We start from the raw sequence: 27300 nt of genomic DNA, 5'->3' as shown, positions 1-27300 counted from the left end.
TCAGGCATTTTCTGTGCTGCATATCTTGTTCACGGTCAGCAAGTCTTCAATGAGGACACAATTGTAGTGTTTGCATGCTCTCCCTGCGTTTGTGTGGGTTTTGCACGAGTATCCACGTCCCAAAAACATGCGTGTTATGTGAATTGTAGCCACTAAATCAGAGGTGCCCCAAGCGCAGCCATTTGCGCCCTGCGACTGTTTGACATTTGACAGGAAAAAAAACATCAGCAAAAATGGGAAAATCAGCAGTAATTTTACAAGAATAAAGTCAAAATATTAAGTGAAATGTTCAAGATTCAAGCCTTTACTATATTTGCATAATAAGAAATTCGATCTGCAATAAACCAGAATGTGTGGCTCAGGTGTGGCTTTCTCCATGTGACTCTTAGTTTCGTGGTAGGTTATGTTTTCACCCTGTGAGCATCATTGGCTTAACTTAGAGCTAGCAAGCCGCATTTACAGTAGTCTTTCCTGTCAAGTCGCGGGCAGCAAAATCTGACTTGGCGGGCCACAAATGGCCCGCGGGCCGCAAGTTTGAGACCCCTGTTCTAGCGAGGGGAAAAAAAGGCACCATTTTACGGGAATACACCCATAAAATTATGATGACAAATAATTTTTCTATTTTGTTGTTTTTGTAGCTTAGAGTTAAAATATTAAAGAAAAAATTTTTTTAAAGCCGCAATATTATGAGAAAGAAACAAAGCAAAATAAAGATATAATTTTTGGAAAATTTGGTTGGGGAAAAAGTTATATTATGGGAATAAAGTCACAATATTACATAGTTTACGAAGATGATTTAAGAAGAAAGAAATATTTATGTAAAAATACAGCAAAAATGGGGGAAAAGAGCTAAGTCTAAATTTTTTTTTCACCGATTTCACAAAGCTGAGATGCATTTTTTTATTTAGATATGCTGTATATAAAGTGGTGTGAAAAAGTGTTTGCCCTCTTCCTGATTTTTTTCCCTGTGTTTGTCACACTTAAACGTACCAGATCATCTAACAGATTTAAATAATTGTCAATGATAACACAACTGAAGACAAAATGTTTTGAAATAAAACTTTTTCTGATTATTAAGTGAGGAAAAAAAATCCAAACCTGCATAGCCCTGTGTGGAACAACAATTCTGCAAAATTCCTCCCCACCGCTGTAAGAGACTCATTGCAAGTTATCACAAACGCTTGATTGCAGTTGTTGCTGCTAAGGGGGGCCCAACCACTTATTAGCTTTAGGGGGCAATGACTTTTTCACACAGGGACATGTAGCTTCGGATTTTTTAATAATAAAAAGTTTCAATTAAAAACTTCTTTTTGTGTTCATTTGACTTGTCGGGGGGGGGGAACACATTGTAACTTCGTGGCATATCTACATGGGTTGGTGTACAAAATTCAAAGTAGCCGGTGCATAATGTAATTTTTCAATATGTGGCCGTCACTGGACACCCCTGCTTGGACACCTCTGATATACACGGTAATGTACATATTTAATTTGATGTAAGTCTCACCTGGCTGTAAGTCGCAGGACCGGCTAAACTATGAAAAAACTGTGGGCTTATACTGTATATTTTTGGTAAATTTCATTTGGAATGACGGCTGAAACGATGTGCATGTTTTTTTAGGTGAGCAGAGCAGAGGGCTTGTTGATTCAAGCTCAGAGAAACCTGCTGGAGGGGCAGCACATGGAAGTGGCCCGACTTCTGTTTGAAGTGTACACCCTGCTGCCACACAGGATGCCCACCATGACCCTCAACACCAAGCTTTTTTCTCAGAAGCTGGACCTGTGTCAGGTACACACACATGCACAAACGTCCAAAACAGATAAGCCTACATCGTGATGAATATTGCCGCCGTGTCACAAAACAGCACACCCAAAGAGGCTTTTTATTTTGCCTCCTCAATTTTGTGGCGCTTTTGAAGCGAGTCGAAAAAACGCTTTGATGAACTTGCTAAAATACCCTCGAGCTTGTTTTTTTTTTTTTAGTTGTTGCTGCTTTTGAGCATTTTAAACGCTCACAGCTTTCACGTGGCAAAGAATATGCTCGTTGAAATGTTTTGATTTCGCTGTCTTCGTAATGATTCAGGTGTAATTGTTAACATTGCTCTTGCTGTCACTTATTAGAGGTCAAATTCAGAGGCAAAAAAGACAACGTGAGATCACCTCAAAATAGCAAAATAACAGGAGGGAAGATGGTTCTGTTTGCTCCCCCTTCCATCATTAAGCCACAGGATGGAGAATCAAATTAGACCTGGCGCTAAAGATAACGCAACACTGACATTATAGACTGCCAAAGAAGGTGATGCGGGGTTGCCATGGGAACAACAAATGCTACTGTCTTTGTGGCAGGCATGTCCAAACATTTACTGAGAACTCAAAGGATGCGGCGGCCTGTGTGATATGTTTTCATTTGTAAACAGGCTGAAATGAATCCACCATGAATATGCAAAGATGATTTATTTTGACTTATTAATGGTATTTCATTTATTTTTTATTGTATTGTATTTTTTTGTATTGTATTATTCCCTTTATGTCATTGTGGAACCGCTACCGTGCTACGCCTTCTGTGGATTTTCTGTGAATTTTATATTATGCGAATAGAATGACAAAGATTTCAATTTTGAACCTTGCAAAAAAAATTTCTCTTTACAGTGTTCCCTCGTTTATCGCCGGAGATAGGTTCCCAAAATAACCTGCGATAAGTGAAATCCGCAAAGTAGCCAACTTAATGTTTTTACAATGATTATATATGTTTTAAAGCTATAAAACCCCTCACCATCCACTTTATACACTTTTCCCAGACAGGCATGAACATTTTATCACATTTCTCTCTTGTTTAAACACTCTCAAAATTGAAATTTTCTTTAATTTTAATGATCAACCTACTAGGTTGGACACAAGAAATTAAGTGACTCACACGTATTTCACTCCCTGACCGCGCCTCCTGGCACCGTTCAGCTGTAGCGTTTTTGTGTCCTTGTTAAAACATATCACTCCTGTCATCATATATCATATTTTACTCCTTCTTATCGTCCTCTATGAACTGAAGATTCATTTACAGTATTCCGTTATGGCGCCGTACACCGCAGAATTTCTACCTTCCTTCAGCATGTCTAGAAGTCCGACTTTTTTGTGGCTTCCCCTGCTATTTGGGGACAGAACGTTTCGTCGACATTGTGGGTTTTGTCAGGGACAAAACCACACAGCATTCAGAGTCACAGGTTAGCTTCTTTTGTTTCTTCTATTGTTTTCAATATTGGCGGTTAGCAAGCAGCTCACATGGTTAGCAAGTTTGCTCGCCATGACCACAAAAAGAGACGCCACAAAGGAGATTGAATGACAATGGTCTACAACCAATGAGGACGCAGAAGACAATGGGCGGTACACAGAGAAGAAAGGGAAGAGCAATTTTTTTAGTGTTTATTGAGGAGTATTTTTTAGGGCTCTCAATTGATTACATTATTTAATCGTGATTGATCAAATTTTGTCCATAGTTAACTTATAATTAATGACAGATAGAAATACATTTTTTAATCTATAATAAGTAGGGATGCCAATTTCTTGGTAAACGATTCAATAACTACCGTATTTTCACATAAGGCGCACCGTATTAAAAGGCGCAGTCTCAGTTACAGGTGCTATTTCTGTATTTAACATGTACATAAGGTGCACCGTATTATTGGCCGCAGGTATGCACGCTAAAACAGACCGTGTCGCTCAGAAGTCAGTGAGGAAGCGACAGTGCTTTATTTCTTTGGACACATTAAGAGCAGAAATCTCATTCATTTTATCAAAACCACTTGAAATCAGGATGGTCATCATTCAACACAACAGTCTCAGTCATGGTGCACAACTAAAAACATCACACAGCAACGCAAAAACAGACAAGACACTACCGCTATTTGTGCAGAACAATAACTAACAACTATGTAGCTCATACATGTAACTTTAAGAGCATTTGCACCAAAACACTACGCAAAGCACGCTGGGGAACAGGAAGTGCTCCCAGCGACGCTATAATACGCTAGCATGCATGCTATCGTATGTTTTTAAAAAGGCAGCGGGAGCAAAACTGAGTTGGGTTGTACTTTATTGAAGTATTTAACAATGTACTCACGTTATTTTTGATCAATCCTCATCCACAAATCCATTAAAGTCCTCATCTTCTGTATCCCAAATAAATAGTGGGGCAAGTTCTCCATCAAACACGCCAGGTTCCCTCTCGTCATTGTCAGTCAGAGTCGGTCTTGTTGCCGTGCGGCACTTCAGAAATGATGCCGGTTTTTGTGAAAGCTCGAACAACACTGCATCAGAAGCACTGCCTCCGAGTCTTAGTGAAGCTTTGTTTGCTAGCTGTCATCCATCGCTCCCACGCCGCTAGCAAATTCACTTTAAACGGCGTGTTTACACTGATGTCCAGCGGTTGGAGTTCCTTCGTCAAGCCTCCTGGAATGATGGCAAGCTCCGAGTTAATTTGCTGCACTTGGTTTTTCACAGCGGCTGTGAATTGGGCGCGCATGGAGTCAGATCAACAAGGACGGTGACACGTGTGAAAAAAACATCCGGTCTCTTTCCGTACATGTCACTCAGTCACTCAGCCATTTTCTCCTCGTCCTTCCAGCCCCTTTGATTGGTCCGGCTGGAAACTTTTCTTTAGGCAACGTCTTCCTCTTAAAAATCACCACAGATGGCAGTTTCCGTCCATTACTATGGCAACCAAGCACAACAGTAAAAGCCGACTTCTCATGTCCCGTTGTGTGTATCGCTACCTTCTCTCCTCTACAGTGTGGTTCACCGGGATGTCGAAAGTGAGCAGCATGTCGTCCATGTTGGTGATGTAGTTGGGCTGGATGTGTTTTTCTGCAATGTTTTTACTGCAGCAGGAGTGGAAGATGGCCAGCTTTCCTTGTAATCCGCTGGATGTTGCTGTGCCACGGTAATCCTTGTCCGGATGGATAGATGGCGCGTTTCATAAAATATACTTATGTAACTACTGGGGGCGTGCGTCCTCAGTCACGTCCACCTTTCCTGTATATAAGCAGCGTGTCGGCAGGAGACGCTCTAAGTCAGTCGAGTGGCGCGCTCATAAAAGTCACACAGCAACACTCACAGATTTTCGAACTCGGTACACACATAAGGCGCACCACATTATAAGGCGCCCCGTCCATTTTGGACAAAATGTAAGACTTTTAAGTGCATCTTAAGGTCGTGAAAATACGGTACATTAAAAATAAAAATAATGTAAAGGGATATCAATTTTGGAAATACGGGCCATTATTTTATTCAAAAAATAATATAGAGTTAGAAATCCCCCAGTTTTTGCATGTTTAATGCGAGCATCAATTTGTCCCACTTAGTTTGACAGTCCTTGAACGCACCCTCTATCTTTCTCCCACGCTGCACACTGCATTCCCACTGTATTTCTTTCACCTCATATTTGCTCCCAAATTCTGATACTATGTGGGAATGCATAATAAATGGGAATGCATAATAAATAAGATCAATGAGATGGCTATACTGTACGTATACTGTACGTATGTTTTGCTGATGTGTTGAAAATTTGCCCTGGTGACTAGCTAGTGTGCTGCTACACATCCGTTCTGGTCTTGAGCCATGGTCACATTGACACAAGCCTCCAAATAGCTGTCCTCGGCTACGCCTGTCAGTAAATAGCGGCTCATAACCCTCATTTTAGCTCGCAGTTCAAAGCAAAAAATCAGCTGAGAGAAGCCTTGCATCTCGTTAGTGGGGGCACTCATATGCCAAGATACCACTGCATAAATGACAATACAGCAAGTACCTGCAATGCTCCAGTAACTTCTCGCTTCTCTCTGACAGGCGACGTACACCGTGACAACTCAAATCACAGCGACGGCAGATACAAATGACTTTGGTCTTGTTGCGAGAGCCATCTGCCAGGGCTTTGAAGCTAAACTTACCAATGAAAATACCCTTTTCTTTCTCCATTTCTGCTCAATATTTGCTCCCGCCTGTGGCTCCGCTGCTTTTCCTCAAACTGCGGTGTGGGCCGAGGGTCAAACAGGATGTGTGCACGTTAATCGCGTGTCAAAAAAAATTGTCCCGTTGATGGAAACATCCGTGAACACGTTAACTATGACAGCCCTAGAATTTTTTTTTAATGTGGCGTGACCAATAAAAACTGTGCCGCTGTCCAAGTAATTATGATATTGTTATTTTAAGGCCAAATTCCAACCCAGGCCAATCCAACTTTATCTGTAAAGCACTTTGAAACAACCAGTGCTGTACAGAATAATAAATAAAAGACATAGTAAATAAGATGGATAAAAGTAACAGCCAAAATAAAATACAGTAAAAACAGAAACAGTTAAATGAGTCAAAATAGTATTACTACAATTATAGGCGTGAAAAGATACTACCTGTTTTAGAATATTTTTTAGAGGATCGTGTTCAGTCGGCACACAGAATGGCACAGACACATCAAGGTATTTTAGCCTAAACAAGGGCGTATTTATTTAAGCATCAACACACAAGATATATGATTGCAGCGAAAAAGCCTCTTACCTACGCCAACAGGGTGGAGAGCCAACACCCGTGGAAGAGTTCGCGTCAATCGGCTGGGCGTTCGATCACAACCCGCAGCAGACTCCGTCTAGGTGTTTTCGCTCTCCCCTCTTTATACCAGTCTGTTCGTGCGAGCGTGAGAACGGGGTGGCCGGCCCCGAAACTCAGGCATTCGCACGCAGAGTTACTATTTTTTAACAAGCACCTGGTAGGCAAGGTCAGCAGATATACAGTGGGAAGTGAATATTCAGAACAACACAAACCCTTTCTCACATTCGTATCAAGACCATAACAAGATACAGTGGGAAGTGAATATTCAGAACAACACAAACCCTTTCTCACATTCGTATCCTGGGAAATGAATGTTCAGAACAACACAAACCCATCACCCTTTCACACTACCCTATAAATCTTAACAAGTACAGTACTTATCTCATGAATATGGTGTCATTTAGTTGCTATGGAAACATCAGACACGCACAGCACACATCCACACTGTTCCTCCTTGACCAGTTAATCCGAGACATCCTGAACGTGAGCGAGATGACCCTGAGGAGCCCCACCCCTTCCAGCGTGGGAAAGTTCCGCGCCCTGCGTTGCAGCATCGAAGCGGTGGACCACGGCGGCCCAGAGTCTCGCGCTGTGGCGTCTCTGCTGCGGGACAGGTGAGCCTCTCTTTCACCTGCGTGTAATGTGTGACCAGAATGAACGAAAAGCGGCGTTCTGCGTCGAGACATTCAGTGTGGCGACTACCTTTTCACATGCGATGCTTTTGAAGCCTTTTCCGACAATCTCAGTAGAAGGTTAGCGCAGGTGTATGGAGCCATGTGCCGCAGTTTAATCCGCACGACGAGGCCTTTCAGCCACGGCTCCCGTGGGTCTCACTCACGCTTGATGATCCCCAGTGGGCTCATAAAAAGCTTGCTTTTCATCCAAAAGAGAGACACAGCCTGTGAACCTGCATTATTTTTGCCTGTTTTTTGCTTTTTTCAGCGCCGTGCAGATACATCAGGTGCTGCGAGTCAGCAGAGCCGTGGAGCTTCAGACTTTTAAAGGCCAGCTCGGCAACATCAAGTCCCTCCTCCACTCCTCCAGTGCCAGTAACTTTGTCGGAATTCTGTCAAGGTGAGCTGGAGCGCGACACACACACACACATAGATAACAACTTGTGGGTCTCAGGGGATCCAGCATATGCTGAAATCCATTCTGTAGGACCACATTAGTAACATCAACTTATGTTGAAGTTGACATCATGCACGTCAGTGTATGGAACCATGTGACTTCTTCCAGCTAACCAGCAAAGACTGGCACTGATAATAACAATAATAATACAGTAGCTCTTTAAAATTCCTGGCTTGTCTCTATTATGGTTTTTCAAATATATGTTTATTAATAAAGAATTGGTGTTTTGTGGCAGATTACAGCTTATTATTAGTAAAAAAAAAAAAAAAAATGCAAATGTGACATACTTTTTGCCTAAAAGAAGCATTTTCAAGCAAGATTGGCTAAACAATGTTAAATACAAATATAAGGCATTCCAATATGTAGTATTCTACACTGGTCAAAGGGTGTCAGTAATGTTGATGAGACAATAGCCACCACAGGAAGTGCTGTACAGAACAAGAAGTGAAAAAAAAAAAAAGTACAACAAAAAAAACAAGTAACTCTCCCAATGCTAATGTGTGAGTGTACATGACCCAAATCGCTGTGGTGGTACTAATGTATTTGTGGTGGGCCGCCAGAAATAAATAAACGTATCGGAAAGAGTGACATCACTTGCCATGATGCAGGGCAGATCTACAAGCACAATAGAAATCATGTTTTAAATGATTACCAATTATTGATTGGCTGGCGACTAGTCCAGGGTGTACCCCACCTCTCGTCCGAAAAGGCAGCTGAGGTAGTGCTCCAGCATACCCGTGACCCGAGTGAGGACAAGCAGGCACAGATAATGAATGGCTGGATGGACGTATTAAAACTACTGTCTTATCTTTGCCAAGGCAGCATTTTCCACACTGTTCTTTCGAATAATAATAATTACAGATGCACGATATCTTTATTTTTAAACTGATACCGATAATGTTCTGCTCCTCAAGACCGATTATGGTACCAATAACCCATAACGTTTCTATATCTACTTTTTAAAATTTTTATTTAAGTGTCGTGTGTGCACACCTGCAGGTAAGAAGGGCTGGAACAAATTAGGATTTGACCAAGTGTACCTGTTGATTTGTCCTAATCAAACATCATGACATTACTACTACCACGTCACTACTATCAGGAGAACCAGAGTATAGAGCGGGAGGAGCCACCTGCTGTGGCACACGCTCCGAGCAACCAGTGTGACGCCACGGAGGTCTCTGGAAAACCTTTTGCACTTTTCAAACGGCGCACCGCTGGCGCTTCAGGTGGCTGATAAGGTTTTTTGTGTGCTCGATGGTGCTTTTTCCTCTTCATCGTGGAGCATTTGGTACAGGGCCCTTCCTCTTAAAGTGGATGTTTGTTTACAAGTGAGCTCAGGGGAAGTTACGACAGGCCGTTAACATCACAGGCAGGAGAAAAGAGCAGCGCTTAATTTGCTCACCATACCACGCCTCATTTTTTTAAATGATCGGTTATCAGAGGTTTTTTTGCCTCATTTAACCCCAGCCATTTTTCAAAAGACAACCCCTTCAGCACTAGCCATTTTAGAACATTTTGACTGATCTTTCAAGGCACACAGAATATTGTGTTCTATGGCTATATAAACATGGAACCTACCAAAAGAAAGATCTTTCATCAGATAAAAAGTTAGTTTCGACCTTTTTCTGTTCTTTAGTAATCAGCAGTAGAACATAGGTACTGTAAGTTTCAGGAAAATATCAGGGAGGGAAAAAAACAGCCTTTTGTGAAAGATAGATTTCAAGCATAACTTTCACTTTGACAGAAATATTTTGTGCTTTTGTGACAGCTCAAATATCTAAACAAATATGGCAACACAAAAAATTGTTGTTTTTCATCCAAATTACAATTTATTTAGAAATATAACACCATGAAGTATTTACAATTTTCACAGTTGGAATTGAACTATGTGTGTGCACGTGTACGCACGTGTGTGTGCATGTTCATGCGTTAAAATTTCCCTACAATTTGTAACCTTCTGCACGCTACACTCCTCCATGCTCTTCCACTTCCTCCTTCCTGTCATGTGTGATTTTCCCTTCACTTGATCTCTGCCGAGCTCTTATCAAATGCACTTTTGCCACCTGGGGGCCGTTTTTATGGTAAAGCGCTTTGAAGTGAAATGCATTTGCTCTTATTGCCTCTCGCTCAAAAGAACACGAAAGATGTATAAGTACGCTGTTGGGATTGGGCGTTCAAGATTGTGAAAATGTATAAAAATACGTCTTTGGTCTTGAATGATTTAATGTTATCCGGTTTATCGCTATGAAATCGTAATTCCCTCATATCGGTCCAATAATTATCGTGCACCCCTAATAATAATAATAAAAATAATAATAATACATCTCATTAGGCAGTCAGTGTGCGGGGAACGTACAGGCAAAAAATATCAGAATTGCATGATATGACATGATGAATGTTACCGTTCTCAGGTCATAAAGAATGAACCAATGTTTGTGTCCTCTGCCCTTTGTGTACTGATAAATGCACTGCAGTGGATTTCTATGTTGAAGGCAACAATGTGTTCTCAGGGGTCTGCTGCTGCCTTATGTTGGAGTGGAGCACCACGGCATTGACAGAACAGACGCTGGCAGCCTTGGAAGTGGTATCTACTTCAGCGATAGCATGAGGTCAGAAGAATGCCTTTTAAAACGTCCATAGACATCACGCATCCGACACCTTTTATTTGCTCTTTTTTTTCCCTCTTCTTGAAGATGCACATGGTCACTAAGCTATGTGTCCTCCTACGTCCTGCAGCACTTGTCTCAAGTACGCCAAGCCCAGCGCCACAGACGGCTCTCGGCTGCTCATGGTGTGCGACGTGGCCCTGGGGGATTGCATGGAGCTCCACCGGAAAGACCCCACACTGACTCGGGCCCCCGAGGGACACGACAGTGTGCGTGCCGTCCGCCGCACTTCCTTCATTCAGTCAGAGTTTGAGGTAGGGCTGAGGAGTGTGTCAGTGTGACAAAATAGTTTAATGAGCATACGTGCTGCAGCTGGAAGTGAAATATCAGTCAATCTATGGATATATCAATGGATTAATCAAACATTAATAATCAATCGATTGTGTAAAACACAACAATGAAAGATAAATGGAGTGCAATACTTGGGTGCAACCAGTAGAGGCGCTGTTGATTCCATCCTTTTTACTGGTGGCCTTGCCAAGAAAATCCACAAGTAATTGACACGGCCTTAAAAATGTCTATTTTTGACACACGGCTCGCTCCCCCTTCCCCTCTGAACACTCATGCTAGTGTGACGTTGATGTTCTCGTCCGATGTCAGTTCAACATTTGCAATAGAAGTGACGAAGTGAATCTTCAACTTGTATGACTTGGTTTTCCTGGTTTTGGTACATTGTCTTGATTTTCATATAATATTGCATATAACAAACTGGTCAGTTTGCCCTCTACTGTATTGTTCTGCGAATTTGAGTGCCCAGCAACTCACTGGTCTTAATAACCTGTCATTGGACCAAAAAGTGATTCTCTATTTTTTGTCAGAAATTTGTACATTTCTGACAATTTCCATATGAGTTATTGTGCAAACATGGTTCAAGCACGAATAAAGAAACTAACAGGCCTGCCAAGCTTGAGGACATTTGATGAGTATAGTCCCCCCCCGCCTCGTTCCACTGATATAGGTTAACATTGTGAGACACTTGTGGGACATACCGTTTTACATCCATGACGCACTTGCCATCAGGGTTATACTTAATATGAAAACCAAAGTGGTTCCAAATGCCAGATCCTGAAGGATGGTGGAGGATCTCGAATATCAGGTACATATTTAAGGCATTAGCAGGGTTCCCACATGTCCTGAAAAAACCTAGAAAATGATTGACCATTTTTAGTCATGGAAAACATTGAAAATGGAAAACAAAAATGCAAATGTTTTGGAAACAGTTATCCTGGAAAATGATTTATCCTCTCCCTGCCTTGTGAATGCAAACGGGTTAAAAGTTAAGCGCACGTAATCTCACCTCACATTATCTTCTGGGCAACATTACAGTGCTTATGACACCAAAAAAATGCTTGGAAAAAAGCAATAAAAAATAAGAGTCATCCTTAAAAGCATCCTTAACGAATGCACATCATGTCAAGCCACATATCTCAGTTGTGATGGCAGACGGAGCCACGATCGCATCCCCACTCTTTAAAACACATCAACAGCAGTGCAATTCCAACACCATATACAGTATCTATCTCCAACTCACAAAAACGTCTCTAGTCCACTCGACCTGGGAACGACACTTCCTCATTGTCACTAGACAATGAGGTGAGATACATTCACTGACACTTCGAAAATCACAGCGACGTTGGTGTGGTCTAAATAAACAGCAAGGCAAAGAAAGACAGTAAGTCCATATTCTTATATCTCAGTAACCTAACTCTTACTGCAGAGGTACAATTTGCTGCATTTAAGTATGCTCGGAAAACCCCAAAAAATACATCTACACCCAAAAAATGTGAATTCAACTTAAGTCACGTAGTGTCTTTGAATGTAACCTTTCATGGCTCATAATACCCTACCTGAACAAAACAAACGCACGAAAAGCAGCAGGCCCAGACAACATCTCTAAGGCGGTCCACTCCAGGTTTGCTCATCAGAGCTAGCTGATGTGCTTGCTGACATATTTAACCTGTCGCTTGCACAAGCATCTGTACCGACCAGCTTTAAGTCCACCACCATAGTGCCCGTACCCAAGAAGAGCAACATGACCTGCTTCAATGACTATCGCCCTATAGCACTCACTCCTATTGTAATGAAGTGCTTTGAAAGAATAGTCATGACCCACATCAAAAAGAGCATCCCGGGAACTGTGGACCCTCTACAGTTTGCATATCGCCAGAACCGGTCCACGGATGATGCAGTCAACACTGCCATCCACACAGCCCTTTCTCACCTACAGGGCCAGGACACATATGTCAGCATGCTATTTATAGACTATAGCTCTGCTTTTAACACAAACACAAACTCACAAGCTCCTCACACTTGGCCTGTCACCCTCCCTCTGTAACTGGGTGTTGAACTTTCTAACAGGCAGGCCCCAGTCAGTCAGAGTCCACAATCGCACATCCAGCTCAGGAATTGTGAGCACTGGGACCCCACAAGGGGTGTGTGCTGAGTCCGCTCCTCTACACGCTCTTCACCTACGATTGCGTGGCCTCCCAGAACAACACAAGCATCATTACATTTGTGGATGACAGCCATCGGCCTGATCACTGGTGGTGTTGAAACATCATACAGAAGAGAGGTGGCGGACCTCATAGCTTGGTGTCGTGATAACAATCTCCTTCTCAATACAGATAAGACTAAAGAGATGATGATCGACCCAAGAACAAGGGAAAAGGAGCCGCATAGACCCCTGTTTATTGATGAGACTGAGGTGGAGAGGGTGAAAACCTTCAAGTTCCTTGGCACACACGTCAGCGAGGACCTCACCTGGTCTCACAACACCCAACAAATTCTGAAGAAGTCCCAAAGGAGACTGTACTTCCTGAGAAGACTGAGGAAATTTGGCATGTCCACCACAATCCTGAGTTGCTTCTACAGATGCACTATGGAAAGTGTCCTTACAGCCTCCATCACTGTTTGGTACGGTAACTGTACAACACGTGATAGGAAGCCACTCCAGCGGGTGATCAAGACCTCACAGAACATTGTTGGGGCGGCCCTCCCCTCACTGCAAGACATTAATAAAACTAGAGTACTATGCAGAACACACAACCTCATCAAGGACAGCACACATCCATAACACTCATTATTCACACTCCTACCGTCAGGCAGACGCTACAGGAGTTTGAAGTCCAGGACCACAAGGCTGGCAAACAGCTTTTAGCCACAGGCCATCAGGCTTCTCAACGAAGCACTCACACACGCCGCACGCAACACACGCACACACTCATAGCACTTTATTTATTTATTTATTTATTTATTTATTTGTTTGTTTGTTTGTTTGTTTGTATTTATTTATGTTTCTTATGTTCTTATTCTATCTTGTGTTTTCTTTCTTTTCTTGGGAGAATGAACAGAATAAGAATTTCATTGCATAGTATAACTGCCTGTTTTACTATGCATATGACAATAAAACTCTTGAATCTTGAAAAGAAAGATTAGACTCTCGGCTTTCATCAGAAAAAAACATTTGTTTCTACCTTTTTCCATTCTTTAGTAACCAGCAGTAGAACATAGGTAAGTTTCAGGAAAATATCAGTTCCCAAACAAAAAAGGGAGAAAACCCAACTTTTTGTAAAAAGATACATTTCAAGCATAACTTTCACTTTGACATGAATTTTGTGCTTTTGTGACAGCTCAAATATCTAAACAACCATACCAACATAAACAACACAAAAAGGTGACAACACAAAAACATTAAAATAACAATTTATTTACAAATATGACACCATGAACTAGTTACAATTTTCACATTTGGAACTTAACTGGGCCGCACAGTGGTCTAGTGGCCACACAGTCACAGTCTGGAGATCGGGAAGACCTGGGTTCGATTCTCCGTTGGGCATTTCTGTGTGGAGTTTGCATGTTCTCCCCGTGCATGTGAGGGTTTTCTCCGGGTACTCCGGCTTCCTCCCACATTCCAAAAACATGCATGTTAGGTTCATTGGTGACTCTAAATTGTCCATAGGTATGAATGTGAGTGTGAATGGTTGTTTGTCTACAGACCCTTTCCAAAAAATCAGAATATCATGGAAAAGTTGTTTAATTTCCATAATTCCATTCAAAAAGTTTAACTTTCATAGATTATAGATTCAGGGCCCACAATTGAAATGATTTCAAGTATTTATTTGTTTATTTTTACATAATTTGGGCTTCCAGCTCATTAAACCCACGAAAACAGGAATTCAAAAAATTTGAATCCAAGAAGAAATCAGCCCAAATTTTGCAGGGCATGAATGTTTTAAACTGAGTGTCACACACTAATCATCTACTAAACTCAAATCACCTGCACAGGCTTCCCCAGGTGTCATTAAATTGCTTCAGTTTGGTTCAATTGTCTCAGTTGGGTTCAATATGGGGAAGACTGCAGACATGACAACTGGCCAGAAGACCATCATTGATACCCTCCATAGGATGGGTAAGCCACAAAAGTTCATAGCTAAGGAGGCTGGTTGTTCTCAGAGTGCTGTGTCCAAGCATATCAATGGAAAGTCTAGAGGAAGGGCAAAATGTGGCAGGAGAAGATGCACCAGCAAAAGAGATGACCGTGGGCTTCAACGGATTATCAAACAGGGAAGATTCAAGAATCTGGCAGAGATCGAGAAAGAGTGGAATGAGGCGGGAGTCACAGCTTCAAAAACCACCACATTCAGACGCATCCGGGAGATGGGCTACAACTGTCGGGTTCCTCGGGTCAAGCCACTTGTGAACCTGAGCCAACGTAGGAAGCGTCTCCACTGGGCCAAGGAGAAGAATGACTGGACTGTTGGCCAGTGATCCAAGGTCCTCTTTTCCGATGAAAGTAAAGTCTTTCATTTGGGAATCAAGGTCCAAGGGTTTGGAGGAAGACGGGTGAGGAACAGAACCCAAACTGCCTGAGGTCCAGTGTGAAATATCCACAGTCCGTCATGATTTGGGGTGCAATGTCCGGTGCAGGTGTTGGTAAACTCTGCTTTCTTAAATCCAAGGTCACCGCAACAGTCTACCAGAATGTTTTAGAGGACTTCATGATTCTTTCTGCTGAGGATCTGTATGGAGATGCAGATTTCATCTTCCAGCACGACCTGGCCCCTGCCCATACCGCCAGAAGCACCAAAACCTGGTTTGATGCCCATGCCATCACAGTGCTTGACTGGCCAGCCAACTCACCGGACCTAAACCCCATTGAGAATCTATGGGGTATTCTCAAGAGGAACCTGAGGGGCACCAGACCCAACAACAAAGAAGAGCTGACAGCAAGCATCAAGGAAATCTGGGCTTCCATAACTCCCAGGCAATGCCACAGGCTGATTGCTTCAATGCCACGTGGCATCGAGGCAGTGATTAAGGCAAAGGGGTTCCCAACCAAGTACTGAAGATTGACATATCGTTTTGAAAGTACCATATTTTGATTGATTTGATGTGATCCTAATTTCTTTCTTTTTTTTCCTGCAAAAACTGAGAAGTAAATGGTGATTTCTTCACAGTATTCAAATTTTTTGAATTCCTGTTTTCATGGGTTTTATGAGCTGGAAGCCCGAATTACGTAAAAATAAACAAATAAACACTTGAAATCGTTTAAATTGTGGGACCTGAATCTATAATCTATGAAAGTTTTACTTTTTGAATGGAATTATGGAAATTAAGCAACTTTTCCATGACATTCAAATTTTTTGGAAAGGGCCTGTATTTTACTACTCAATGTATTATTATTGGGATTTATATTACTACTGCATTGCTCATTATTACCTAGATTGCTACTACATCTTTCTATTCCTTGGGGTTGGGCGATATGGACCTTAGCATGTATCACAATATTTGTGGGCTGTATCAGGACATGATGGAGTCTTGTATAAAAAGCTAACCTGAACCCCTACACTGCGCTCCAAATGATAATGCAAATGATATTTTTCTCTGATCGCACATCACATCACATCAACCTTTTTAGAGTAAAATTTTTTGGCAAAAATTAAAAAAAAAAAAATTGAATTCCTGTTTTCGTGGATTTTATGAGCTGGAAGCCCAAATTACGTAAAAATAAACAAATAAACACTTGAAATCGTTTAAATTGTGGGCCCTGAATCTATGATATAGATTATATAATATATAATCAATAATCAATAATATTATATATATATAATATATCATATATACCCCTAAAGAGGAGAAGCGGCATAGAAAATGGATGGATGGAACTTAACTGTGTGTGCGCACGCGTGTGTGCATGTGCATGCGTAAGGCTTAACAATTACCTTAGTTTTGAGAGCATAATTTGCCAACTTTGTGGAAAACACTGTATTCCCGCGCACGATTCCTTCATTCAGATGTCTATGAGATAGCGGGAATGTAAAAAAACACAGAAATGGCGGCAGGCAGACGCGGTAGTTTGCTTTCGCGAAATGTTGTTTACAGACAACGTTGAGAAGCTAATTGCTGATGCTGTATCCATTAGTTTCACAACAGATATGTGTTAATTCCACGACAGGAGATATGTGATGATACACATATTGGTATCTGTTGGAAATTGAGAGTTGGACGATATCGGCAAAAAAGCCAGTATTGGTCATTTCTAGTTGTGGTGAGTAGTTATTAATGCACTGTATGTAGTACATTCGTTACATACATTTACAGCATAAGCGCTGTCGGCTGGCGCAGTTTCAGAAGTCAGTGCTGCCTCCGCCTGTTGACAAAGCGGTTCATTGGGCAACTTATATAACAGACACAACACAATAGGCCACAACAGGTATGTTTTTGGTTTGTCTGGCAGTGACTGACACTGACAGATGTATGCGAGATGCAAGACAAGTGAGAAGCGGTCCCTGTTTAGCTAGTCTTGACCCATACAACCCATACTATTCTAAGATTTATAGAATATATCCAGTGGAAATAATGTTTATTAACTTACTGCCACCTTGGCATGCTTTTACACGGCCGAGTGTCCTCTGGGTTTGTGACTTTGTGTTTATTTCCATCTGCATCAGTGCTGTTTGGGTCGAGGAAAGATAGTCAGGACAGCAGATGGTTGAAACACCCTCTGGTAATACACCTTCACTCCCAAACTTTCTTTTATTTACAGTCCTCGAAATGTGCCGATAAGTGAATTTCCGCAAAGTAAGATTCCTTATTTATTAATGGTATTTTTTCTTAGTTAGAGCATGGAAAACCTGTTTGCAACTTTCTAAATACAACTTTTAACATGATGAGAGCCCTCTCGACATGAAATAACACCCCTATAGTCACCTTTATACCCAATATAGTCGACATAATAATAGAAAATAAGAAATCCACATAAATAAGATAGATTCATATGTTAGCATTGACAGCATACTTTCTGCGGTGGCGATTGTCTCATCAGTGTCACGTTAGTGACACCTAGTGACCAGTGTAGAATACTGTTTATGGTTAACACATTCACACAGGAGCTGCGGTTGGACACAACTCACACCAGTCGCTCGCACTCTCCACACTGCTAACATTCAGCTAAACACAGTCAACTCTAGCTTCGTCACACACGTCGCTTCCCAGGCCCCACTCAGTCAGATATTACACTACATAGCACATACTCTGAATGCCTTATATTTGTATTGCCATTACTGTCGCTATTTTTATGCTTGAAAATTCATCATTTCGATCAAAAATATATACAATTTGCTTGAATGTGCTTTTTTTTAAAAATAATAATAGGTCGTATTTGACCACAAAACTGTGATCATTTATTAATTCATACATTTTTGAAAACCACAATAGAGTGAGGGCACAATGTTAGAACCGCGATGTAGCGAGGGACGTCTGTATAACAACAGAAAATCAACAAAAATGCACCACCACAATATAAAAACACTGGATTCCATGCATAGTTCCAAGTTCTTGAGGTGACGTCACTTCCTTCTCCGGTTTCCGACAGGATTGTTTTTCAGTGGTGTAAAAAAGGATAAATATGTCAACATTGGAGCATACATCTAACACGGAAATATGACTTTCAGGGTTGTTTTGCACGGTAAAAATAACCAGTTGAGCATGTGTTTTGGTGTCATGAGCACTTTAAGGCACAGCGTGTCTATTTCTAGCCGGCACAGCGCCCCACTTTAAGCTACCAGCCAATCAAATTTGCATTTCCGCTTAGAGCAGTTGTGCAGCCCAGTGCTTCAGCTTCTGTTGACTTTGTCACGAGATTTAGCGACTTTTCAGACCCTGTTAAGGGCGCCTGGAGACATACGGTAGCTATCAACTATAACTTAAAAAGTGACGCTAGTATTGACCCATATGACTTGTCTGTGAAAATTACCAGGAAAATCATTTTCGGGAAAGAGCAGGAACCCTGATTACCCATGTTGCAGCATGCTAGCTTGGCATATACTGTAGCTTCCGTCTCAGCAGCTTGGTCTGAATGAATGTGGGAGGCGCAGCTTAATGGATCTGCACTTGGCACTGCAGCCTCAGGCGGAGTAGTCGAGTCCAGATCTTCATTGCTAGAAGTTGATAAAATCACATGTTGTTCGATGCATTGCATATCCTGAACCGAAACCAATGTAGCTAGTAGACTAGTAGCTCACAATGGATGAGTTGGCGCCCCCTGTTCTCCACTGTGTTCTAAATTATTATGCAAATGACATTTTTCTCTGATTTTGCTAAATAGTCAATATAAATTCCAGTCATCATCATTCAGTCATCAAGCTTTAAAGTACAATTTGAATGTTATGGAACAACCCACCCAGTGATAACAGTATTTTTTTCAAAAATAAAAACTTAAAATGCACTGTTCCACATTATTATGCACAACAGAGTTTCAAAGCATGTCGCTGGTTGTTAAGAGACGAAAATGGTCATTTGTTGAATTTGCAGCTATAGGAGGTCATACTTACTGAACGCAAGAGCTATTTCAATCACTAACATTTGAACAAGCCAAGTTACATGTTAACATAAGATCCCTTCACAATTCTTACATTGAACTTGTGAGTTTTTGGAGCGTTTCTGCTTGAATTTCTTTGCAAGATGTCAGAATAGCCTCCCAAAGCTGCTGTTTTGTTGTGATCTGCATCCCACTCTCATAGATTTTTTGCTTGACAATACTCCGCAGGTTCTCAATTGGGCTGAGGTCAGGGGAGAAAGGGGGCCAAATCATGACTTTCTCTTTTTTATGCCCATAACAGCCAATGACAGAGAGGTAGGTATTCTTTGCATCATGAGATGGTGCACTGTCACGCATGAATGTCATTTTGCTACAGAAGGTACGGTTTTCATATTGTACCATGGAAGAAAGTGGTCAGTCAGAGACTCTGCATACTTTGCTGAGGTCATTTCACACCTTCAATGACCATAAAGGGTCTACCAGCTCTCTTCCAATGATTCCGGTCCAAAACCTGACTCAGCCATCTACTTGCTGACATCACAGCCTTGTTGAGATATGCTGGCCATACTCTACTTCATCCATCCGGACCACCCAAGGTTGCACGGCCCTCATCAGTAAAAAGGATTGTTTGAAAATTCATTTTCATGTATTTGTTGGCCCACTGCAACCATTTCTGCTTGTGAGTATTGGTTAGGGGTGGCTAAATAGTAGGTTTATGCATGACTGCAAGTCTCTGGTGGATCCTACACCTTGAGGTTCATGGGGCTTCAGAGGCACCAGCAGCTTCAAATACCTGTTTGCTGCTTTGTAATGGCTTTGCTCTCTTGATTCCAATCATTTGTCTGGCAGAAACCTTTCTCATTATGCCTTTATCAGCACAATCCTGTCTGTCTTCTGAATCAGCCACAAATTTCTTCACCATCCAAAAATGTTTGTGAATGATTGAATGTTTACATGCCAAGTCCAAGGCATTGCAATATTTGACGCTTTTTTTGTCCTTTTTCTTTTCCGTATTGCTTGAAATCTGTGGCGTACTTAATCATGTGGAACATAATTTTTAAGTCATTTACTTTTATTTGGGCTCACCTGGCAAACTAATCGTCCTACATTGATATCAGTAATCCAAGAGATTCAAGAGATTCAAGAGAGTTTTATTGTCATGTGCATAGTAAAACAGCAGTTATACCATGCAATGAAAATCTTATTCTGTTCATTCTCCCAAGAAAAGAAAGAAAACAAATGAAAGAATAAGAACATAAGAAACATAAACACATAAACATAAATACCAATAAATTAAGCAACAACAACAGAAGAGACATTAATACAAGTAAATAATACAAATAAATAAATAAATAAATAAATAAATAAAGTGCTATGAGTGTGTGCGTGTGTTGCGTGCGGCGTGTGCGAGTGCTTCGTTGAGAAGCCTGATGGCCTGTGGGTAAAAGCTGTTTGCCAGCCTTGTGGTCCTGGACTTCAAACTCCTGTAGCGTCTGCCTGACGGTAGGAGTGTGAATAATGAGTGTTGTGGATGTGTGCTGTCCTTGATGAGGTTGTGTGTTCTGCGTAGGACTCTAGATTTATAAATGTCTTGCAGTGAGGGGAGGGCTGCCCCAACAATGTTCTGTGAGGTCTTGATCACCCGCTGGAGTGCCTTCCTATCACGTGTTGTACAGTTACCGTACCAAACAGTGATGGAGGCGGTAAGGACACTTTCGATAGTGCATCTGTAGAAGCAACTCAGGATTGTGGTGGACATGCCAAATTTCCTCAGTCTTCTCAGGAAGTACAGTCTCCTTTGGGACTTCTTCATAATTTTTTGGGTGTTGTGAGACCAGGTGAGGTCCTCGCTGATGTGTGTGCCAAGGAACTTGAAGGTTTTCACCCTCTCCACCTCAGTCTCATCAATAAACAGGGGTCTATGCGGCTCCTTTTCCCTTGTTCTTGGGTCAATGATCATCTCTTTAGTCTTATCTGTATTGAGAAGGAGATTGTTATCACGACACCAAGCTATGAGGTCCGCCACCTCTCTTCTGTATGATGTTTCAACACCACCAGTGATCAGGCCGATGACTGTAGTGTCATCCGCAAATTTAATGATGCTGGTGTTGTTCTGGGAGGCCACGCAATCGTAGGTGAAGAGCGTGTAGAGGAGCGGACTCAGCACACACCCCTGTGGGGTCCCAGTGCTCACAATTCTTGAGCTGGATGTGCGGTTGTGGACTCTGACTGACTGGGGTCTGCCTGTGAGAAAGTTAAACACCCAGTTACAGAGGGAGGGAGACAGGCCAAGTGTGAGGAGCTTATTTGTGAGTTTATGGGGGCAGACTGTATTAAAAGCAGAGCTATAGTCTATAAATAGCATTCTGACGTATGTGTCCTGGCCCTGTACGTGAGAAAGGGCTGTGTGGATGGCAGTGTTGACTGCATCATCCGTGGACCGGTTCTGGCGATATGCAAACTGTAGAGGGTCCACAGTTGCCGCCGGGATGCTCTTTTCTAGTCTGTGATGTGCTGGAGCCCCGCCCACATGCGCCCAGGGTCTGAGGTGGAATAGTACCCCTCCAGCTTCTGTCTGTACTGTCTTTTGGCCTCCCGTATGGACCTCCTCAGGTCATATCTGGCCTTTTTGTAGTCATCAGCGGTGCCCATGACAAATGCAGTCGAACGAGCACGTAGCTTAGCCCTTACATCACAGTTCATCCACTGTTTTTGGTTAGGGTATTTTCTGTAATACTTGGTGGTGCTAACAGTCTCTATGCATGTGCTAATGTAGCCAGTAACAGCAGAAGCATATTCATCCAAATCAACAGTACAATCTTCCCTCCCCGCTGCAGTTTTAAACACATCCCAGTTTGTGCAGCCAAAGCAGTCCTGAAGTACTTGATCAGTTTCTTCATTCCACACTTTAACTGCTGTACTTACAGGGGGAGCTTTTTTAAGAAGTTGTTTGTATGTTGGATAGAGGAATATAGAGATGTGGTCAGCCTTTCCAAAGTGGGGTCTTGGAACAGCCTTCAAAGCACCTTTCATGTTGCTGTAGACTTGGTCCAGGATGTTATTTTCCCTTGTGGGAAAGCTCACATGCTGGTAATATTTGGGGAGGACAGTCCTGAGGTTACAGTGGTTGAAATCGCCAGATATAATAAATACAGCGTCTGGGTGTTTGGTCTCATGTTTATCAATGATGTCATGCAGGAGGCCTAGTGCATTAGCAGTGTTAGCTCGTGGTGGGATGTAAACAGCAGTTAAATACACAGCGCTAAACTCACGAGGCAAATACAAAGGTCTGCATTTCACCATCAGCAGCTCAATGTCCTGCGAGCAGTGCTTTTCCATCGTCTGTACGTCTGTGCACCACCGTTTGTTTACGTAAACACAGACGCCGCCACCTCTGTGTTTACCAGACGCTAAAGTCCGATCTCCCCGGTAAGCAGCAAATGATTCCAACTGGATCGCCGAGTCCGGTATATCCTCCGTCAGCCAGGTTTCTGTGAAGGTGAGGACACAGCATTCCCTGATCTCACGTTGAGCTGTAATCCTTGCTCGTAGTTCGTCCATCTTGTTTTCAAGAGAGCGGACGTTGGCTAGCAGCAGGCTTGGTAGCGGTGGCCTCGTCGCTCTAGCTTTTAGCCTAGCATGCAGGCCGGCTCGCTTGCCTCGTTTACGCCTCGGATGCTTTGCTCGCCGGGTATTCAGCTCACCAGGCCCGCAGGCTGCTGCGTTCTCCCGGCGCAGAAGAAAGGCAAAGTCTGAGAAGCTAAATGAAAGTTCATGGTGAACCCTGCCGATGTTCAAAAGTGTCTCTCTGTTGTAATATACTGGGTGAGTGTTTTGAATGTCCAAAATGAACAATAAAATAGCAAAAAATAGAAATAGAAAAATAGAAAAACACGGGAGAGTGTCACAGAGACGTCTGCCACGGAGGGCGCCATCTTTGATAACCCCAAAGAGCCCCAAGACACAATGCCATCCGTCAATTTCATTGAAAAACAAAAAAATGTATGTTTATGATACAAAAATCCTATTTGCATAATTATTTGGAACACTGTGTAAATGTCACGCCTGTTGCGTGGTCGTGCAGGTGTGAATCCCCGTATGCAGAGGCAGGACACTTCCAGGTAAGTAGAATGGCTTTACTGAACACTTTGCACACAAAAAGGTACAGCAACCAAAAACTACGGTGCAAAAATAAGAGTCCGAATGCACCGCGATAAACACTGAAATAATAATGGATAGAGGAACTAAAAGCTACCTGTGAGATAGGCAGGCCACTGAACGAGCAGGCAGGAAGGCTAGCACAGGATCAGCGTAACACAAAGATACTAAAATGCCTGACTCGAGAGTCAGCTGACATGAAGCGTAGTCGGTAGAGTCCAAAACAGAGGAATACTCCTACGCCTTCCTGCAGCAGCTGAGGAGCATAAATGCAAGTCCTGATGGGAAACAGCTGCGCTCCTCCAGTGGCTCCGCCCACCTCCGGAAAACCAGCATCTGAGAGACAGACCATAACATTGAGTAGTAAAGAGCATTTAACCAGTCTAAAGGGTCTACACACAATAAAGTGATAAGGAAAAGGCACACATGTCACAGCAGCGCGTGACAGTAAATATGCTTTTAAACATTATTAGAGCGCTCTAAGCATGAATTAACACCCTTATAGTGACCTTTACACTCATTTTACCCAATACAGTAGACATAATGACAAAAAATAAGACAGAAATAAGAAATAATATTGACTCATGTTATCATTGGGAAAGTTCCTTGTTGTTGTTCCGGTTTCGGGACAGTTCTTGCTGCGGTGGCTGCTGTCTCATCAATGTAAGATAATGGAACATTATTGACACCTATTCACATTTTAGAATGCAACATGTCACAACGTGTCTTTCAGTGTGTTTTCTGCATGCCTTGTATTTGTATTTCATGTAATTAAGCCATTTTTATGCTCAAAAATGGTTAATTTAGTCCAAAAATACGTAAAAAAAAAATGATGTGCTTAAATAAGCATTTTTTTGACTGACAGGCCGTTGTCAATCAGAGTGAAGGCGGCATGGCAAAGGATGGCTTTAGACTGTAGGACACCTGAGCACAGCACTGGTGCCTTCAGCTTCTCTCCAGAAGGACTAAATATCTTTGTCTAGCTCCTGTTAGCACAAATATTGCTTCAGCATATCTTATGTCATCTTTTCACGCTCCAGGATGATGAGTACGTGGTGTACAGGCCTGAGCAGGTCCAGCTGAGATATGTGGTACGCTTCAGCGTGGATGGAGACCAAGTGAAGGGGTTCAGTCCCGCTATCGACACGTCGACTGAGACTCGCCTGCTCCCGACTGTCTCAGGTGAGCACAGCCCTTACATGCTGCGAGTCAGAGAGTCACGTTTGTTATTTATATTATTTATTTGATTTTTCTCTGCATTAATGGTGTCAGCGCTAGGTCGGCTTCAAGTGTCTTTGCCTTTAAATATCTGCCTTTGTCTGGTTCTGTGGAAGATGAATGAAAAAATGAAAAAAAATTAGAATAACCTCAGGGGTCTGTGTGCACAAAGGCTGCTATTGTACCATCACTCCTAATTGGCACTTAAAGTTCCTCGCAATGAGTTTCCTCACAGGATCAGTTGGCAAAGTAGCTGAGCACAACTTTTAGCAACAACTCCTGCAACTAATAGAATACTTAATGGACCGTCCTGTTGTCCCCACGGCAGCCGAGTGTCAGCGAGCGGCGTGGAAAGTATTTGTCATTACAAAGGAGTGCAACGGATTCAAATGGCTCCTTTTTCAAGCCCACAAATTGGATCTTTTAGACAAAACATAGCCACTATTTGAATATGTTTGGTTGCCTGGAACACTCTGGAGGGGAGCTAATGACACCTGTAATGATATATTCTGTGCGTGTGTGTGTGTGTGTGTATGTGAAGAGGTGCTTGGTTCTAATGTTGGGATAGAAGGCATGCGGAACCCACTGGAGGATGTGACTGCAGGACTGCTGGACAGCTCGGGGCAGCAGCTCCCCCTGCAGGCCGTCCATGTGAAGTGCAAATTGGTGGATCTGCTCTCCCAGGTCGGGTGTGTCCTTCGTAAACATCACATAACCTCAATTGCAACCAGGAAGGCTAGCGTTTATGTACTGTATGGCTTCAATCTGCTTGCAGGTGATTATCTTCCAAAAGTACACCAATCACAGCACGGCGCCCATTGAGGCAAAGTATGTCTTCCCGTTGGAGGACTCGGCAGCAGTGTGTGCCTTTGAAGCCTTCATCAATGGGAAGCATGTGGTGGCACAGGTACACATCCAAACAACCACAACACATTAGCGGTACATTGTAGGCACATATAGCATTGAATTAGAGGTGTAGAGCAGGGGTGTCAAAAGTGAGAATGCCCCAAAAACATACTTTAACAAGAATAAAGTCAAAGCATTTAAGAGGAACAAGTTGTCGTCTAAGGAGAATAACTAAACTATAATATTCATGAGGAAAAATAAATAGCATAAAGTTGAAATATTAAAGGAAATTGTTTTAAAGTCATACTATTGTGAGAAATGACAATGAATAAAGTTATGAAAAAGTTATATGGTATGACAAAGTCAAAATGTTATGAGAGTCATAATTATGAGAAAAAAATGTACAAAAATAAAGTTGAAATAGTTGCAAAATAAAATATAAAATCAATAGCAGAAATGGAAAAGACTGCTGTAATTTTATGAGAGTAATGTCAAAATATCAAGAGAAAAAAGTTGTATTCTAACAAGAAAAAAACCCGCAATTTTGCATTTTTTAAAATTATTATTATTATGTATTTTTTTTTACCCCTGTCCTGTCCAGCCTTTAAGGCAGATAGAATACGGGCAAATGCAAATGATCTAAATGCCCTCAAGTGCTCAACAGATTTACTCTGCCAGGGAGAAGTGATATACACTTCCCCTGTTATACAGGATTTATTTGACTTAGATGCTTGTTATTAAGCAAATTTGGAGCGACCGGGCCGGAGCAGGAGGGGACAGAGAAGAAGAGAAAAGGAAACGGGGGGGTGCGGGGATAAGAGAGGACAAAAAAAGAGACAAGAGACCAGGACAACAGCAGCAACAACAATTGTGACAACAATAACAGAACAACAGAAACATACAGAACTACATCAGCAAATAAATGTCTGTGATGACTATAAAGACCCTGACGGAAAGGACAAAATAATATCAACAACCACAATGACAATGCTGCATTGAAACAGTCACACATAATAGTAGTCATGAAATGATGAACTATGATAGTGAACACAATGACAATACTGCATTGAAACAGTCACACATAATTGTAGTAATGAAATGATGAATTATGATAGTGATCACAATGACAATACTGCATTGAAACAGTCACACATAATAGGAGTCATGAAATGATGAACTATGATAGTGAACAGAATGATAATTACTGTAATGCACATCATTTAAAAAAAACGATAATCATACTGGTGAAATCACCGTCGCTGTAATAAAACCAACAACATAACAACACCCTGGTTAACTCGGTGAGTAATGTGGGGAATTACGCATGTACTGCGAGTGTGCATATGTACGTGTGTACAGGTATCTCTGTATGTGGGGAAGTCTTCATATATATAAAGGTGCAAGAATGTGTGGGCGTGTAATTGTCACTGAGAATGCATGAAAGGAAAGGGGCCGCCCTCCACCTCCCAGAGAGCCCCGCCCCAAATAGCCAGGCCGAGCCCCCGCCGCCAGAAGGCCACCAGGCCCACAGGGGCAGGCAGCACAAAGATCAGCGCCCCAAGAGCCAGCCCAGAGAGCCCACCCTCCCCGGAAGACCAGCGAAGGGCCGCGGAGAGGTAATCCCAGCCAGAGACAGGGCACCGGCGGGCCAGAGGACAGCCAACCCCTGAGACCAGCGAGAGATCACACCCCACAAAGGCAGACGAGTACCGGGGGGCCACACAACGGCAGGCCCAGAGACGCCCCCACAACCAGAAGGAAGCCTGCCTACGCCGGAAGCGCCAATCCACGCACTCACACAGTGGTCGACTGCCCGACACCCGGAAGCCTCGCTCTTTCCCCCGTTGGTAACCCAAGGAGCAGCGGAGCCGG

The 27300-nt window shown here is 42.4% G+C and overlaps 2 protein-coding genes across 10 annotated transcripts in view; one reads left to right on the top strand and one right to left on the bottom strand.

Moving 5' to 3' along the window:
* The window catches only part of LOC129188003 (uncharacterized), a 38606-nt gene extending 33557 nt beyond the window's left edge, over window positions 1-5049 (bottom strand). For both annotated transcript variants that reach the window (XM_054787942.1, XM_054787943.1), the window contains exon 1: window positions 4112-5049. The gene's annotated coding sequence lies outside the window, so the exon portion shown is untranslated. The remainder of the gene's footprint in view (window positions 1-4111) is intronic.
* Window positions 1-27300, top strand: part of LOC129188002 (protein mono-ADP-ribosyltransferase PARP4-like) — an 84525-nt gene that overhangs the window by 16998 nt on the left and 40227 nt on the right. For 7 of the 8 annotated variants that reach the window (XR_008572506.1, XM_054787935.1, XM_054787938.1 and 4 more), the window contains exons 9-16: window positions 1619-1786; window positions 7051-7202; window positions 7531-7662; window positions 10230-10328; window positions 10456-10639; window positions 24405-24546; window positions 25124-25266; window positions 25358-25489. Coding sequence is in view for 7 of the 8 variants with exons in the window: in XM_054787935.1 (XP_054643910.1) it covers window positions 1619-1786; window positions 7051-7202; window positions 7531-7662; window positions 10230-10328; window positions 10456-10639; window positions 24405-24546; window positions 25124-25266; window positions 25358-25489 (1152 nt within the window). In the remaining variant the exon portion in view is untranslated. The other variant, XM_054787940.1, reaches the window with a different exon arrangement.

Source organism: Dunckerocampus dactyliophorus, chromosome 9 (assembly GCF_027744805.1).
Source record: "Dunckerocampus dactyliophorus isolate RoL2022-P2 chromosome 9, RoL_Ddac_1.1, whole genome shotgun sequence".
NCBI lineage: Eukaryota > Metazoa > Chordata > Actinopteri > Syngnathiformes > Syngnathidae > Dunckerocampus > Dunckerocampus dactyliophorus.
This window is presented reverse-complemented; position numbering and strand designations above follow the sequence as displayed.